Source organism: Polyodon spathula, chromosome 14 (genome assembly GCF_017654505.1).
Source record: "Polyodon spathula isolate WHYD16114869_AA chromosome 14, ASM1765450v1, whole genome shotgun sequence".
In the NCBI taxonomy this organism is placed as follows: domain Eukaryota; kingdom Metazoa; phylum Chordata; class Actinopteri; order Acipenseriformes; family Polyodontidae; genus Polyodon; species Polyodon spathula.
The window spans coordinates 15568071-15587741 of NC_054547.1; the positions used below are offsets into that span (position 1 = coordinate 15568071).

Genomic DNA, 19671 nt, shown 5'->3' on the forward strand with positions numbered 1-19671 from the left:
AAGGAGCACTGAGGAATTACCATACCCTGTGGTAATTATTTAACTGTACTTTTATTGCCAGTCTTACTTACTCTTCTTTCGTCCACTGATTTTGATGCAACCACCATCCCTTCCAAACACTTAGAAATGATGGGAATAACTTTGCGCTCTACATCTGCAAAACCTTTGTAACTCTCACTCAGCTTCAAGGTCCTCCTTTCATCCATGTCCTGTAAATTCTGGAATAAAGAAAGCCGCAGTGGGTCACTAAGTATATTTTACTGTGGTGGCTTTAGGCACAAAAAATAGTTGCTTCAAAATCTATTAATTTTTATTTAAAAACAGCCTTGAATGATGCTTTTTTGTATTTCTGCCACAATACCTTTTCTAGAATGCCTCTAATGTGTTGCAGAGACATTGTATAATGCCTTGTCCTACACTGAGGAGTTCTGACAGAGTCTGCATGCAAGCTTTCTCGTTCCATCAGGCATGGCTTGACTTTGTCAGTAGGGATCTGGCACTGTTTTCATTCATTTTCATCGATGACATTACATTTTACATTTAAATCTATGATCTGGAATAATTACTGTCTTACGGTTTGTTAATAAATACAGAACATAAATTCCAAATAGGGAACCCTAATGTAAACGTATTTGTTTGTGCTTATTCTTTTTGTTTTCAACTTTTGATAGCCCAAAACTTTGTGCTGATTCCCAACATCCACCAGTTTTGTAATTAAAAATAAAATAAAATAAAAAAAACCTCAGAATTGACTGTAACTGTCATCGAGCTACAGGCCTCTGGAGGAAAAACGCCAGCCCTGCAGATCTTACTAAGTGCCTGTCCAGTAGGACATCCTGCAGTGAGGGGGGGCCTCACTAACTGACGGGAACATCAGAGCCAATGTGACATTCCCTGTGGAATCACCAACGAAGATGAAAGCAACTTTGCTCATCCTATGCATCTCTGACTGTATGATTCGCCTTGCACACCATGCTGTCGTGCCTTTACCAGGTGACTTATCAAATTGTTCAGTGTATAGGGAATATTGATCAATAGAGTCTATTTTAATAATCTAAACAGTGACAGGTCTAAATAGTGCTGCTTTTTAACTCTATATAATAATCCCTCAAGTATTTTACAACAGGCTTGATATTTGCTTCCCTTATTAACATACTTAATATAATACAAATAGAGTGGAAACATTTCTGCAATATATGTACCACTGTTTAGATCCTTAAAAACAGACCACACTAATGAACATACAATAAATCAATACACTTACCTTAAATATTATTGGAATTGCAGAATAAAAATGTTTTTGTTGTTCCCCGTTAAAGTTCTGCAGTTGGGCTGCATATTCATTTTTACTCTCATCAGCCGTGTGTGTTCGTAGATATAACTGCGCCTTAGCCTGTGTCAGGGAAAAAAGACAATGATGCTGTTAGTATTTCATGCAAATGTGAACATGGCATAAATAGCAGTAGAGTCTGAGTACTGAAAAACACTCACAACTTGGAAATCCAGTAACCACAGAAATGGCATGGAACGATTTTCTAAAAATACTTTTTTTTTTTTTTTTTTTTTCCTGGATCCTGTTTTATTTTTTTCAGATCTACTTTCCTGGTACTAATAAGTGATATGAAAAGGAGTTTCTAAAGCACTGGTTCTTTTCAACTAGTGACTGGATCAAAGTGAGCATACCAGATAGAATTAGAGGTGAATTATAGCATTGCTGCAAAGAAAACGTTGATCTTACTTTCTCCACATCAGCTTTGGTTGCGTTGGGGTCATTGTCTATTTTTTCATAGCCTATCTGTGCCTTTTCTGTTTCTCGGCACTCTCTTTCAAACTTTTTCTTACTCTGCAAAGAAAAAAAAGGGCAAGTATAAATGGTTATTTGTGTTCCAGTCTTGATAGACGACTACCATACTAAGTAGTATTTTTAATTTTTACAAATTTATTTTAGGGGAAAAAAAGCCCATGTACATGCATGTACTGGGTTAATGAATTAATTGAATCTGAAAGTGTGCCAGGGAGATTAGATGTGTTAATGTATAATGTTAACAATTGAGATATTCCAGCTAAAAAATGAATAGATTAAGAGTTACATTTGATAACTGGTTCATGCAGCCATGACGCAACAGCCATACATCAATGAGGCCAAGCAATTTAATACTGTATAGTAGAAAAAAAAATAATCCACAAGCATCACTTTTCAATTAATAGTCTGCTGTGGCTAAATTTGAATAGACATACAGCAAGTACAACCCTGTAAGCTGCTATGTGTTTTGCATTAATCTCCCAACTATCCTCTGAAGCCACTTGAAACAATGTACTCATGACATCAGCTAATAAAGCTTGCTTCAGGAACAGAGACAGACAGTCAATAGAAAGACCAAATGAATTGCTCATTTTAATAATTGATGCTGTCCTCCTATCTGTGCTACAGTAAATTCAGTTTATAAAGAAGACCCAGTTGTGCACTACTGCAGTTCTTCTACTTTGGTTTTATTTTCTACTAAGTTCAGATTGTGTACCGTTCTTATTCCACCATACTTAATTTAAATGCATATTGACAAATTCTCAAGAGACCGTGTCCTCAGTCAGTACCTCTCTATGACCCCATTCAAAGCACAGTTTGGCAAGGTCGAATTTCATGCAGATAGTAACGTGCTGTTTTGTACTTCATGCAGCAAGACTGTAGATTACACTCCTTGACAAACGATTGTAGGACACATGGGAAGCGCTAAACATAAATTGAATGAAAGGAAACATAAACAAACAGCAAACTAGAAATTATTTTCTGTCCTCAAAGCCAGAGTCTGGCTGGAGAATGCTGTTTTATTTTACAAAGTCATCCGGATGATGAAGACTAACTGAGTTGAACTGACATGAATATTTTTATTGTTTTTAAAAAAAAAAAAAAAATTTAAACAGGGAACTATTTGTAATATTTAAAGAAAATACATTTGTTTGTTTCATTGATTAATGGCACTGGTAAGCTTAGAATTTGAAAGTGTAAAAAATTGTATTTTTACTGTAATGTTTCAATGTTATTGTGATTGTTATTGTTAATGTTATTCTACTGGCGATAGAGCAGTAGTTTATTATGTATGGTGCATGTTGTTGAGCAAAGAGTATTTGACATATGACGGTGATCAGATTAGGGTGTTTCCTTTAATGAAGTTGCTGTAGCTACATGTGGAACAAGGGTTTTGTTATAGTTATATGTTCGGTAATCTTCCTAGAGAAGGGGTAATGTTGATGTTCAGTCTTTACTTGTAATGGTTAGAGACTAGAGAATAAATGACAATGATAATAATAACGAATAAACAATCGAATAGTTTAACGATCGTGTTTTTAAACAGACAGGATTCATGCAGGTTAAACAAATATGTATAACTGAGAAGAAATGTGTAATGTAAATTTTATGGCTCCTTCCTGTAAATGGAATGAATTTTAAATAAGTTTATTTTTGTATAAAATGATTCCAGGTGTAACCGGTTATTGAATAATTAATTATTATTTAATGCTGTGTCTTTTTAGGAAGGAGCAGTAGTATTAGGTGGTCAGTCATGAGCTTGTCTTGTATGCATAACCTGTTGGTCATTTGCAATCCGAGTGAAGTATCCATTACGAAAGTAAATATTTATACCTGTGAACATTAGCAAGTTACTGTTTCCTGCGTTTTAAATACCTCTGTGTTCTAGATTAAAATGTGATTGTGGGTGGGGGTAAGTTCGGACCGTCACCCTGTTACACACCATAACATATAGTCAAAATAGGCAATAATATGTTTTTTAGAGTTTTTTTTTTTTTTTTTGTATATATATATATATATATATATATATATATATATATATATATATATATATATATATATATATATATATATATATAAAATTGCTACTGTGCTGCATTGAAAAAAATATATTAATAAGAAACATCTGCTACAAATCAAGGATTACTGTATATCCCGGGGGCTCTTCCATTCTGACTGCAGGCTATCGTTCCAATAAATAAATAAACAAACAAACAAACAAACAAACAAACAAGCAGTTTGCCACATTTTAGACCTGCTTTTCAGTCACATATGTGAATGCACAAAGGCGCCTTAAACCACAAACGTGAACGGGTTGAATACCTAAATATGCGCTTGCCCTGAGGCGGCCCTGGGACACAATCCTCTCTAGGGCACTGTGATACGGTCTGCATGTTCTTGTTGCAGGGTTAAAATCAAAAAGATTCAGCATGACTAGGTAGCAGGTATTATTGCTTTGATAGATGCTGTTCATTTTTTCTATGCGAGCACCATCTTTAGACAACATTAGCCGTCAGTACGCTACTTAGCATAATCATTAGCAAAGGCTATTGTTCAAAGATTACAAAATGGATGCAAAGTAGAAAAAATACAAAAAAGCACAAGATACCCTGTGGTAGTTCCTTTATAGGTGAATCAACTTCCATTGTACAATTTTCACTTTGGCAATTTGTCCTACTTCATACAGAGCTTTGTCCTTTAAGAGAAGGTACTGTAGATAATTTTAAAATCAAACCACTTATTTACTCTCCTCAAACACACCAATGCCTTAGCAGAGTGAAAAAAAAAACCCTCCCAGCTTGGAGACCTGACTGAAATCTGCTGTAAAACAGCTGAGACTCTGCACATGACAGTCATTCATTCCAAGCAGACACCAAACAGTGCAGCCATAGCCGCCTCGAGACATCAAGCTGCAGCTTTAAATCAGCAGTAGCACTCCACTGTGCAGAGGCTTCCATTTAATAAGCAATACAAACGTACATTATCCATCTGTTTCCAGCACTGATCGAGATACTGTTGGGCTTTCCTTCCCTCCTGAAGATGCTGTAGAAGAAAGATAGGAATTGAACAGGTTTCATTTTACAAATGGTAAATCAATAATTTCTACCTTGCCCCCCAAGATATATACAGTTGTAATCTATATATTATTTGGATACGTATAGACACTGACATATATATTCTAAATGAAAACTTATGATAACAGGATGTCCATAATAGTGTACACGTCTTTCATCAACTAGTTTCACTACTGATGCCTAACACCTTTAAAACAAGACTCCCTGTACTGTACACTGATGATCTTACAGCAAAAAAAGTGTAAATTCACTTACGACTTTCCTTTCTGACTTGAGCTCATGAGTGTAGCGCATGAGCTCCCCGTACACTCGGCGCCCCATCTCCTCTGCCACCACCTCCCGCTGCCCTGCATAGTCGTTGAGCTCATTGAGGATTGTATAGAAAGACAGACACGAGGTAAACCTGCAGAGGGAAGCAGCAGGCATTACACAGTGGCATGGGATAACTGTGGGGTGTCATCTGTGACATACAGCAAGGGACAGCATTATGACCCCACCTGCAGCAGTTCAGTAAGTGGTCAGCTGCTAAAAGGACAGAAACATGCAAGAAAGTTTTCATAGGGAGCAGTCCCAAGAGCAATCTGATAGATATGCGGTATATTGGCTCTCTCTGGATCTCAGGGTCTATCTTTTCTATTGACTTGAAACTACAAAGGTTTAAACAACCTATGTTGAATGGCCTTGACTTTGAGCTCACATCCAATATGGCGAGTGTATGGCAACCACGTTTTTTTCAATACCATGGTTACTCCAAAATGTCGAAATCAGGGATTCCAAAAGTTTTGGTATGGAGGGCCAATTTCTGGAGGTTGCATAGGATGGGGGGGGGGGGGGGGGGCGCACAAGAAAATGTACCACTCAAGAAACAGAAATATGTCCCAAATCACACCTTTTTTTTTTTTTTTTATTTCCTAGACATTTTTGTATTTAAATTATGAATGTATATTACTACCACTGCAACACCAGCAGTTTTGAAATGTATTTGTATTTTATCCTGTGTCTTGTCCTGTGCCACAACAGGCTTGTGTTTGAGCACCAATATCATGCTGTCACATCTTACATTGTCCTGGTCACAACAATTAAAGAAGATAATACCAAAATAGGTACTCTTCAAACTATACCAATTAAACTATTTTGTGGGCTATTCTTCAGTAGTGAGACAGAATGCGTCTTGACTTGTACAACTAACCACTTCACTAAGAGCTGAATATATGTACAGTGAACTCCGTTTAATTCAAATCTCTGGGGACCATACAAATAGTTTCAGTTGTGCAAAAATCGAATTAAACAAATTATGTAAATTGCCCCATGGTGTGGATATTTTGAGCTTGGGGGGCCACAAACATCCTCGCGGGCCGCATTTGGCCCACGGGTCACACTTTGGGAACCCCTGGTCTAAATGAATTTCTTTTACATTTTACTGAGTGATGATCATTCATATAAAAGGTGTTAGGATTAGATTTTTTAGATGATTAGATCAAAGCTGGACAACTGGTGGGTTCATAATGTTGTACTTTCAGTATACACTCTTAACTATTAAACACCAACTTTGTGTGGGTATAATTTATCACCATTAACCTGGTTTAGATTCAGTTTAGTTTATTTTCTGTTCCAGTGGATGTAAATTACATTTCCTGCCAATTGCACTTTATTTTTCATAGTCTGGAATTGAATGGGTAGATCTGCAAATGTCTTTAGAAAAACAATCCTTTAAAAAGTACAAACTGTTTCTGTAACGTTGACTTGTAAATATTATGTAATACAAAATAGTTTTAAAATAACTTGCAGCTGAACAGAAACATCACACCACAGAAGCAAATCACACCATTGCCTGCATATTTTGTGTAAAACAGATAGAATAATATATTTTAGTAATAAGACAACCTAAATATATAAAATTAAACAAGACAATACTTTATCATGGCGGTATTACCAGGCCACTGATCACTCCATAACGTCAAAAAATAAAAATAGAAGATAAAACTTTAAATAAACCAAGCAGACAAACATTTTGGCAAGTACCCTCTTCAGTGCACTAATTAAAAATGTCAATAAATCTGTACACTGATGAAGGCACTGCTAGCCAAAATGTTCATCATCTTGACTTTTCTTAATGTTGTACCCAAGAATGCTGCCTGTGCCTTTTGAAGTCATGGATGATTTAGCTACAGCTGTAGCCCTTCTATGACAGAGAGGTGTATAAAACACCATCCATCATTAGATCAGCCTGTTAATGTGGGTGATTAGTACTGTGCTTAGGTGTGACGTCAGGTGTGTAAAAGGTAGTAAAAGGAATGAGGAAAAAAAAGATCAGGTAGATTTTTCTGCATAGCAGCGTGAATTTGTTAATTCTGTAGAGCTTAAATAGGTAATTTAATTTTGTATTACAGCGGTCTTTACATAGCGGATAAATCGAAGAGCTAATTCAACTCCTGAATTAACTAATCCATCTCTTAGAGGGAGTTCAGACAACAAATTAGTTACTTTGGAAGGGAAGAAAAACCTTAGCAAATACAGAAGCTGTGTGTGCGTGTGTGTGAGAGAGAGAGAAGCAGGTTATTAACTCGACCACTGAAAAAGGTTTTGGTTGCAAATTGAACTGTAACGCTTCTATGCATAAACGGGTAACTGTTTCCTCACAATGCTCCCAGGATCGAACTAACACCTGCGCTGGATGTACCTGGGATATCTAGTATTTAAATAGTTCCTAAACCTAATCTTTTGGTTTGTTAATATAACAGCCCATCCCTCTTAACTTTTCTGTTTCTCAACTTAAAGACACAAATAATATAACTATTTACATTTCTTTCAGTCCTGGTGTTATTCATTTAAAACACTACCCAAACTAACAAGCATCCTTTGAGTGCGCAAAGGAATTCAAATAAAAAAGCAAATCAAAGTTCCAGCTCTAGTGACGTTCAGTTTATGTGTAGCTGCTCCAAGGGTCACGGACATTCCTTGAGTCATTTTCAGTGGACGGATCAATAACCTGTGAATGTGAAGGCAAAAGTATCTTTCTTTTTTTTTTTTTTGGACTACCTCCCTGTTGAGAAAGCAACAAGGTGTGACTCAGAATTAGCTCAAGTAAATACTGATTTACAAGTTTAGAAGCAATAGAGTATTTACTGTGTGCTTGCTAATTAAAATCCACAATCTCCCTTCCCCTGCCTCCCTGCTAAACAGGAAAGCGTTTCAAAACAATTGCATGAGAGATCTGAAACGTTGGACATTCTGCAGCAGAAACTCCCTCTTCAGCCTCTTATTAATTTTCTAAAAGCTTTGGGAGTCCAACTAATAGATAAACACATTTAGAACACTAGGACTGCATACCATACTCTAGTTGCTACTGTACTGGAGACTAATTTCAAAAAGTCATTTTTTAGTATCACAGCACATGGCAGCTGCATATCAGATAAGCTACTGTACAAACTACAACTGTAAATGTAGATCTAGAATAAGTACATCTCTGATGAATTTGATGTTTGTAATAAATGCAAAGCTGATATCACCAGAGACAGACATGCATATTACGTACAGCATAATCTAATTTTAATCGTTCACATTATGGCACTGCTTAAATGACCTTGTAAATTAATAAGACAAACACTGTAGTGTAGAATGTGTGATGTTTATTTCAGACTTCATTATGCACTGGTTTCACTTGCAAGGTATCTTTTTGATTCTGAATTTTGTTATAGGAACCAATATGAACATGGTTATTTTTGCCTCATTATTTTCCTCATTTTTTGAATATATAAACATTTGCCCCAGCAGTAAGTAAAGAACGCAGTGCCAGAACTAATTTAATACCAGCAACTCCACAGTAAATATATCTAAACCATTAAATTGTTATGAATATTCGTAAACCTGTTCCCACCCCTGTGAGCCTGTGTCGGACCAAGCAGACAGGACAGATAAACCAATCAAAATTCTTAACTTTGGGAGAGGAGTCAGGAACCAATAAACCTGTTCAATTAAAAACATTTCATCAGCTGATCTTATGAATTTGGAAGACATTATGATGGGAAGACCTGAAGCATAACTGATGTGAAAGGAAAATAGTTTATCAAAACTGATTTAATGACCAGGCAAACAAATCACAATTATGCTGAAAAAATATATTGCAAGAATACGGACCACAAAAGCAGAATACTAGGGAAAGATGCTTTTGTTTTAAACGCTACATACTGTTCAGTAACACAAGAGCCTCTCAGCATTGGCCCAATCACACAGAAATGACCTTCAATTTCTACCAAGCAGTGCTGCACAAACCAATTATTCACCTCAGAAATCATTGGTGTAGATAGGGCTGTGAAGAAACACCTGCTTGGATTCCAGATGATTGCTGCTCCTCTTAGAACACGGTGGAGAGTAGCAATCAGCACCAATCCAAGCAGCTGTTTCTTTACTTGTTTCACCTGGAATGTTAAATAAGCCCAGTCAACTTCAATGACTCTCACCTGTGGAGAGCTTCATGCGAATAGTCGAATAATGGATTTGTGTAGCACGACTGTCAAGTGTTGAGACTAATTACCTGGGCTCTTCATCTTTGGGGCGCTTAGGGCAGTTCTTCTTTACAAGATTCCTGTAACAAAACAGAATACATTACTGTTCTTTGAGGATTTTAGTTTTATTTGTATATTTTATTACAAAAATGATGAAAGAAAGCATACACCCTCTGATAGTTATTGATAAAGGGGTATTTAGCAGTTTTCATTAATGAAATCACAGATGCAGTCACACTCCACACACAGCGAACTATTCACTTGCCAGATCACGTTAAGATGACAAATCTTCATTAAAAAGATGGTTTATTTGATATTCCAATTATCTGCATTCAATTCGCTTTTTAACTGGAAGGAAATGTTTCAGAGGGAAATAAACATGAAGCAACAAGCACCAGGATTCACAAAATGAAAAAGGCATGGACAGGCACACTAAACCATTTAGGTGTTTTATGCTGTACACTGCACATCACTCTTGGCCATAATGGTAATGACTCGCAGGCAGAATTTCAATCTTTGACCTCTGGTATTTCTGTGTATTAATTCAAAAGAGCCTTCTTATTAAAAGATTGTAATTAGGCTAATATTTGACTTGTTTTGTTGCAAAAATCAACAATTAATATCGCCGTTTGTTTTAGAAATAATTGACGGCTTTTTCGATCTATATTTTTCAATTCAAACAGAGAATGGGTGAAATTGACATTTATACTTAAAAAAAAAAAAAATGCAACTGAGAAACACATCATTTAGCAAAACCCTTTTATCATGTTCAACATGCAACAAAACCATGGTTACCAACATTCTAACTGAAATAACAGTTAGTCAGAGGAGCTACACCTTAAAAGATAAAGATCCTACACAAATTTAAAAGATGTCTCAAATAAACCATAGAAAACAAAGCATATAAAAGTGTATTTGTGGCAAAATGGTGACTGAATACAGGTGAGTGCAGTGCAGAGCAGATTAATCATGCAGACAATTGCTTTCAGGTACAAAGGTGTTTACTGAAATAAATTACAATGTCCAGAGTCTTAAAGCAAACACCTGTAAATAATAAATGCTGGAGTGGTACAGCGGTGATTATCACTCATAATTTGTAATTCCCAGGTTTGACCCACAACCAAAAGTCCAGGTTTTACATACACCCACAATAAACACAAAACACAAACACAAGACAGTGAGTGAAATTAAGTGCTAGTGGTGTAATTACAGTACTCCGTGAAATGCTGGGGTGAAAGTGATGTCCGGGTTGATGCTGGCTTGCGCTACAGCTCCAGATCGTGTTACTGCTAGTCTACTGAGATAAACAGTTACAGCCAACACTAACAAACACTAACGCATTATAGCTATACATTTTACTCCTTCAAGGTCAAATCCAACCATTTACAAAGGAGCAGATTACTTTACTATACCCCTATTTTATACCCTCGCTCATGAACCCTTAGTTAACGAGCACATCCACTTCCGTAGATACCACGTCGGGAGGGAGATCTAACACCAAGGGTCATTCGATCTCTGTCACAGTATTACACAGACTTTCATAGCATAAATTTACGAGTAAAAATAATATGCGCAGAACAAAACATTAGACAGCTGAACAGAACTAACTTGCACTTATTACTTGGAGTCTGAACTCCCCCTCTCCTGCTTCAGCACAGTCTTCACAGGAAGACAAGGCAGATGGGCTTGCTTCATCCTGCCCTGGAGACTTCAACCATCGGTCAGGGTATTGTGCATGATGCTCATTAAATGTTTAACTCTTGCACCCCATTTTCAAACCAAATTAGTAACTGTCATTGTATACCTATAGCAAAAGCTTACCTACACCTTAACCCGCTAATTTCAAAGTAGACACTAGAATGACAGGCGCTGTAGCTGGCAAATGAAAGTGCACAGTCAGTGATTGACAGACATTTAAACAAATGAGAACATTCTAGTGCTGCTTCAGCCAACGTAATCTGTCAAAACAGGATGAAATGACTGACAGTGAAATTACACTAGCCTACTAAGGGACCAATGAGATGACTGATAGTGACTCCTAGCCATTCATAGCGGAACAAAGTAGGGACAGACAGCATTAATAAAAACTACACAAACCAGAAATGATTTCTAAATTATTCTAAAATAGCAAGTGGTTTCACCAACGTTTATCCTAAATAAATTTATTTCAGTCCAGGTCATATTTTTGGGGAATTCTAGGAGTTTTACCAATTAAAAATGAAAAGTAGCAAGCCGCATTATAATTAAAAAAAAAAAATCACAAAACCAAAAAGTACCCTTTATCAATAAACAGACTAACTGTGCCAAATCTATTTTAACAATCTAAACGGTGGCAATCTAAAATGTATGAAGCTGTTTTGCTGGAGGATCTCATTTCAAACTGTATTTGTATTGTGTGTAGCAATTCTAATAACTGGATCAATTAAATCACCCTGGGGGAAAGTGGCATTTACATCACTGAATGGATCATTAAAATAGACCCTCTATCTTATTCAATGAATTTTGCATCTAATATAAATGGTTAGAGAGTCAGAAATACTGTACAGGTTATCGGTTAGAGATTGTTATAGTGTACTTTTGTCCTGGTACAGTACTTGTTTGCTGAATGTTTTTTATTTAAAGATTTCTAGAATTTTTTTTGTTTGTTCACAGACGAGAGCATGCCCCACTGGAAAGCATTTAAGACAAGTGAATCAGATTCACCACCCAACCTGTGCTTTATAAATAAAACCCCCAACACTTACAGTAACACTGACTGGTGATAGGTGTTCAGTTGCCTTAATCTTAATTTTAGTGGCCAAGGCTACTTACTGATCTGGTACAGTATAAAATGTGCCCAGATGGTGACACAAACTATAATAAACTTCAAAAAAAAAAAAAAAAAAAAAAAAAAAAAAAAAAAAAAATTTAAACCCCAGTGGAATTTTCATTATCTCCCTCTCTCTTTGTTTCCTGAGACAATGTCTGATATATTGGTTTTCCTTGATGGACCTAATTCACAGCTCATTATAATTCACAAGGTGAAGCTTCTCACAATAGTGTATCCAGGCAACATCCCAATTATTAAAATGGGGCATCATCCAAATATGTACACATTTTATGACTACAGCATAACAAACAAATCGGACAATTAAAGTCCACTTACATTTTAATTTCAACATATCAGACCTGTTTCATAGTTTACAGCATGAATTTCTGCTTTTTTTGGACTCTAATAACCACTAGAAAAGTATAACTAACAATTGCAAATTTCAGCAATTGAACACTGCATTTGTTATCATGTACCTGGTTAAGAACAAACAAGACCAATTTATTTGAAGTCGGAATGGCACAAAAACAGAACTTAACTCCTGTGTTGCTATGGAAACATATATCCTTGCAGTAGAGGGGATATGAAACAGGGTCAAATAAAGAAATCTCACAAACCACACATTACACCAAACAGACACAGACACCTTGTCTTGATATTTCTCAAAGAACTGTACTAGTTTGCACTTTGTACTTTTATAAATAACCTGTAGAGAGGTTTGCATTTAGTCAAAAACAATAGTGATTTATTGAATTATTTTAACATAAGCCTTATGTAGCGTGCTAACTTAAAACAAAAACAACAAACAAACCTGTTAAATCTGTGAAGCAGCGGTGAGGTCAGATAATAATGGGTACAATCTATCATTAATTCAGCTTGCCAATAACAGCACATACTAAAACAGTACAATATTAAACATTACCTTAATTGTTTTGCATAGGCATGTTCGATTTCCATTCTTTCTTTAACAAATTTTGTGTATCTTTCCAGGAAGTCGATCCCCCATTGCGTATGTTTCTCTAGGTTGTCAAACTGATCCTATAAAAAACAAAAAAACAAAATAAAAAAAAAAAAAACACTTAAAATCATTTGACATATCAGTCTACTACATTTTGTTTTGGTTTTTTTTGCAAGTACAAAACCAAAATTGTATATAGATTTAAGCAGAGTTGTAACCAAGTCATTTTTGTTAAGTCCGAAGTCCCAAATTCCCAACAGCCAAGTCTGGTGATAGCCACCCTGATTGAACTGATGTAGATTATTATTATTATTATTATTATTATTATTATTATTATTATTATTATTATTATCATCATCATCATCAGTGATAGTATTAAACAATAATAATAATAACAATAACAATAATAATAATACACTTAGCTGATGCCTTATTATCCAAAGCGATTTACAGGATTATTCAAAGTACAGGGGCATAGCAGCAAAAAACCTAATTTTTTTCCCCACAGCCTGTTCATGAAGCCTGGAGACTATTAATGCAAACTGCAATGCAATATAAGTCGCTAACTCTTTTTACCCAGTGACCAACCTTGGATGATGTTTGAAATTTCATGACATTTTTATTTAAACAAATCTCCCAGCAAAAACACCAACCTAAAATTACCCTTTCACACTGTTAGAAATATGTGATATTAAAAGGACAAGAAGAATACAGCTTAGAAATATGAATATCCACACAGAAAGAAAATATAGAAACAAGTTAAAAATGAATAACATATGTATAACCTTACCATATATGTTCAACATATACAATAAGGATATGGCTCACAGATTAAATTATATTTAACATTGATAAAAACATTGATAAAAAAATGAACTAAATATATACCATACAGTACCGTGAAAAAGTATTTGCCCAGTCCGATTTTCTGCATTTTTGCATATTTCTGACACTGAATGTTATCAGATCTTCAACCAAAATCTAATATTAGATAAAAGGGACCCTAAGTGAACAAATAACACAATTTTCATACTTATTTAATTTATTTATTAAAGAAAGTTAAAGAAAGTTAACACCCAGTGCCCCCGTGTAAAAAAGTAATCGCCCCCTTAGACTCAATAACTGGTTACGCCAGCTTTAGCAGCAATAACTGCATCCAAACGCTTCCTGTAGTTACTGATCAGTCTCTCACAGAGCCCTGGCCCACTCCTTCATGCAGAACTGCTTCAACTCAGTGACATTTGTGGGTTTTCGAGCATAAACTGCTCGTTTCAGGTCCTGCCACAACATCTCAATGGGGTTTAGGTCTGGACTTTGACTAGGCCATTCCAAAACTTTAAATTTCTTGTTCTTTAACCATTCCGATGTAGACTTGCTTGTTTCGGATCATTGTCTTGCTGCATGACCCAGCTGCGCTTCAGCTTCAACTCACGTACGGATGACCTGACATTCTCCTGTAGAATTCTCTGATACAGAGCAGAATTCATGGTTCCTTCAATGACGGAAAGTCGTCCAGGTCCTTATGCAGCAAAGCATCCCCAAATCATGACACTACCACCACCATGCTTGACCGTTGGTATGAGGTTCTTACTGTGGAATGCAGTGTTTGGTTTTCGCCAGACATAACGGGGCCCATGTTGGCCAAAAAGTTCCACTTTTGACTCATCTGTCCATAGAACACTGTTCCAGAACTCTTGAGAATCATCCAGGTGCTTTTTGGCAAACTTGAGATGAGCATTCATGTTCTTCTTAGTGAGCAGTGGTTTCTACCTTGCTACTCTGCCATGAATCCCATTTTTGCCCAGTGTCTTTCTGATGGTGGAGTCATGAACACTGACCTTAGCGGAGGAGAGAGAGGCCTGCAGATCCCTGGATGTTGTTCTAGGGTTCTTTGTGACTTCCTGGACGATTTTATTTTGGCAGGACGGACACTCCTTGGAAGATTCACTACTGTCACGAACTTTCTCCATTTGGACAATATGGCACGGACTGTGGTTTGTTGGAGCCCCAGAGCCTTAGAAATGGCTTTGCAACCATTTCTAGAGGCATCAATAACTTTTTTCCCCAGAGGTCTTAAGGAATTTCTTTTGATCATGGCATTATGTGTCTCTAGAACCTGTGTGCTGACAACTTTACTCTCAAGGTAAGGGCAAAAGTTAGTCAGATTTATATTGGGCAGGGCTGGCCCAAATCAGGCCAAAGTATTCAAACAGCTGACCCTAATTATCCCTTTAACTGGGTTGAGTTAACTAGGGGGCAATAACTTTTTCACACCTAAAGATTGCATGTTTGACTACCTTGCACACCAAACAAATGAAAGAAGCAACAAACTTCAAAGCCATTTTTTTTTTTCTCTCAGACTCCCTCTATATACAACTACAACACAAAAAGATCTGACCAAATTCAGTGTGAAAAATGTGCAAAAATGCAGAAAATCAGACGGGGCAAACACTTTTTCACGGCACTGTAAAATGATAATAATCTTTATTTTTATATAGCACCTTTCATAGTGGACCACTATCGCAAAGCACTTTACAAGATAAGAGACTAGGGTGAGTGAACTATGCATCAGCTGCAGAGTCACTTACAATAACATCTCGCCCAAAAAACGGAGCACAGAGGTTAAGTGAGTCGCTCAGGGTTACACAATGAGTCAGTGGCTGAGCTAGGAATATATATTTAATTGTATTGATTACATATTTAATTGCATTATATATTTAACTGTACTGAAAACATGTATTTACCTTTTTTTATTTAATAGGAGTCAATATATGTATTATACAAAGCATTAAATATGTATTTGTCATACACAGATATTGCCTGAGCGGACTCACGTAAATCAGTTGCTTGCAAAGGACACTGGGGGTTATGATTTTTTGTGTGGAAACTTATTTGTGGATTATTGTAAATATTTGATTACTGTTTTTGTGATAATTGTTCAAGTTGCTGTTTTACATGTTCATTTGGGAATATTTCTGTGATTTGTTATCAAAAATCATCCCGAGAGGTGTGTGCGTCCGCAAGAGTGGGGAGGTGCCTCTGTGCGTGTTTGTGAGCAGTGTGTCACTGCTGTTGGCAAGCTCTGTCAAATAAACACGTCTGGTGTTTTAAAAAGAGCTCAAGTTGGTGCTTCCTTTACGACCCCATAAAGGTAATTAACTGCCCTGCTCTGCTACAATATTGTTTGTTTTTTATTGTGCCTTACACAAGTACATGTATTTAATTAAATATTTAAAAATGTGTACATCATGTATTTCTCATATGACTTATATTTCAATATTTATTTTAAAAGGCATTAAATATATTTAACATACACATTTATATATTTTAAATAAATAAAACATATTTTGGTGTATGAAATGTATAAAATATCTTGATAATATATTTTAATATATTCTATTTAATTCAAGAATGATGTTGGGAAAATATAAGATTCATACATTTCTTATTATATATGAAAATATATATATTTGTTCCGTATGGCTAAGTAGATGGGTTTACACCTTCATTGAGACATGCATTTGGCACACTGCTACTGAAGTTAATGCTGAGACTGGCGACACTAATGCTACAACTGGAACTGGCAAGACTAGTGCTGGCACTAGCGCTGCTACTGCTGGGACTGGTAACACTGGTGCTGCCACTGCTGGGACTGCTAAGACTGGTGCTGTCAGTGCTGGGACTGGTGCTGCCACTGCTGGGACTGGCAAGACTCGTGCTGCCACTGCTGGGACTGGTGATGCTACTGCTGGATGTGGCAAGACTGGTGCTGCCACTGCTGGGACTGGCAAGACTGGTACTGCCACTGCTGGAACTGGTGGTGCTGCTACTGCTGGGACTGGCAAGCCTGGTGCTGCCACTGCTGGGACTGGCAAGACTCGTGCTGCTACTATTGGGTGTGGTATGACTGGTGCTGCAACTGCTGGGACTGGTAAGATTACTGATATTATTGCTAAGACTGATCGGATTGCTGAGACGCCATGATTAAAAACGCCGATTTAGAAGGGTTTACTTTAAATAGAGTTTGCCAATCCTCCTATGTAACACTTCTTCCTGGGATGCGTCTCTGTGGATATATAGGCAAAGCCATTCAGTCTATTTTACCCATACTGCGGGGAGAGCAATCAAACATATCAACAGGATGCACAGATAAGCTCTTGTCATTAACAGTGACCCGAGGAATCCGTTTGTTACGGAAAACACGGATTGTCTATACGCTGTCGGAGAATTTTTAGTTTTACGCAAAAAACATGCAAGGCTTTTTGTTTTAGTTTATTTGATAACCAAACCAATACACGTATCATATATAACCATCAACACAGACAATGTTGCTTTAAATTTAATTTTAACCGTTTGCGGTCCATTTATTCGGGGCCTGTCAGGTGCGTCAGGTCCAATTTATTTTCACACGCGATGTTTAAAAGTTTTTTTTTTTTTTTTTTTTTTTTACAGTAAAACAGGTTTAAAAAGGCACTGCATATCAACAGGGCACTCGGTACTGCAATCCAGCCAAGCCCCACCCCTTGTTCGCTTTATTTCATCACATACCTCTTCATAGTTATTCATACTGATAAATCATCTCCCGAGTCCTGATCACCTGTTTTAATCACCAAAGTTCTCAATAATGTGATCCGAGTCATTATTTTATTACTATAACATCTCAAAAAGCTCTGCAAATGTCCCTGATATTCTTTGAGCACTGGATGTGGCAGCAACTATCTTATTTGTTTAAATCGGGGTTATCTCTGTGGTGCAAGGGACTATGGGTATTGCTCAGATCCGTCCCCCTTTTCTTTCAGCTTCTCTCAGCTCCTATCGGTCTGTATATCTGGGAGGGGGAAGGCTTTGCCATTGCGCAAGAACACCGATTTATGAAAACGTATTGCAGCTAAACATCACACTGCACACGACTGTCAGCAGAAAAACAATATTAATATAAATACAATCACTAAATATTCTTACCCAGCGTTGGCATCTTCTGAAAGAAATAAGTTACAGATTGGTTTCTTCGTTTCATCTTTGTGTATGTACAGTACCGAACCGTCCACTAAATAATATACGGGACTACCCGCTGCTCCAGGGGCTGGTTGCAATAACGAGAACAAAAAATGGGATTGGATCCGAATTCACTGGACTCTAATCAAAAACAGATGTTGGATACAATTCTGGAGCTACATGCGGCATAACTAGGGAAACTGACCAATGAGAACAAGAAGCGAACATGTCTGTTTGGCACGAAGTTTCAATACCCCGGCCATCAAATTTATATACAGCCTAAGATAGCAATAATGTTATGAAGAAATGGCAAATAAAAAATAATAATATGAATGTTACGTTATGTTGTTGGGTTCAATAAAGATTCAATTAAATGAAATATAACTTGTTTTTATTTAGTCAACTTTCAGCTTCTTGTTCAAGGGACCATCTAACAATTACCACTTCATTTTATATGAAGGCACAAGGGCTCATCTGTAAATTAAGACATACCATTACAATGAAAACACGTCTATTACATGCCACTCTTAAAAACGTAAGTGGGCACATTACCGAGGTGGCTGCCTCAATGTACGCTACGCCCAAAGTACTGATCTCCTCATCCGGCGAGTCTGTACTCTGGAGTAGCCTCAAAAATAAAACTCAAATTCAAAACTTTAATATCTTACCATCTCTGATGCAAATATACAAACAAATCTGAAATTTCAAATCTGAAATAATTAAATAATAAAAAGCAGCAGACATGCTTACTTTTAAAATAACAGTTTCAAATTTGGCTTGTTTTGAAAGCATCTAGGTGGATAAATATTGTCTTTGGTGGTTTGGCTAATTTTACTGTGCATGTTTTTTTTTTGTTTTTTTTTTTTATTCCTTTTGATTATGAGGTTGTCATCAGTGCAGGACTTCAATCACCACAATGCACTGCATACTATACCACGCCCTCCCCCTGGGGAGTGACTTTGTTTTGGAACTCAGCATCCAATAAAATGAAAAATCACACAAATGCCCACAGTTCCATTCAGCGAATCCGGCTGAAGAAAATGGTGAACCCGTCTACTTCTTTCCTCAGGATTGGTTAATATGGGGATTCTTACAGGGTGATTGACATTCGTCTGCATTTGACAGTGGTTCTTGTTTAAATGTAAAATAATCTGTAACAAAGTAAGAACTGTATCAGTACAAATAATTAGAATTATTGTGAATAAAAAAAAAAAAAAATTGTGGATCTACTGCATTCGATTTCATCACATAAGAAACAGCTTGTACAGTAAATTGTGAGAACAACAAGCAAAGCCCATACATAAATAAATCAATCGTTTATAACATTACTTACCTGTGTTTAAATATTTTTTTTATAAATATGTAGCACTTATGTATGCTTTTATAATGTGTATTTCAGTTTTAGAGAAGTACAGGTTTTTGGCTGGTTTAAAAAACTCAATTTGGCTACTTTTTGGCTGGTTACTTCCAAAATCTGACAGGGTATTGCAAAAATAAATCTGGCAGTTTTTAAAAGTTGCTTTAAA

General features: G+C 36.5%; 1 protein-coding gene across 2 annotated transcripts in view; it reads right to left on the reverse strand.

Moving 5' to 3' along the window:
* Positions 1-19671, reverse strand: part of fnbp1l (formin binding protein 1-like) — an 88065-nt gene that overhangs the window by 19974 nt on the left and 48420 nt on the right. For both annotated transcript variants that reach the window (XM_041271290.1, XM_041271289.1), the window contains exons 2-8: positions 13115-13230; positions 9413-9463; positions 5134-5281; positions 4784-4846; positions 1739-1843; positions 1265-1393; positions 72-218 (exon numbers count right to left, since the gene is read on the reverse strand). In XM_041271290.1, the coding sequence (XP_041127224.1) occupies positions 72-218; positions 1265-1393; positions 1739-1843; positions 4784-4846; positions 5134-5281; positions 9413-9463; positions 13115-13230 (759 nt within the window). The remainder of the gene's footprint in view (positions 1-71; positions 219-1264; positions 1394-1738; positions 1844-4783; positions 4847-5133; positions 5282-9412; positions 9464-13114; positions 13231-19671) is intronic.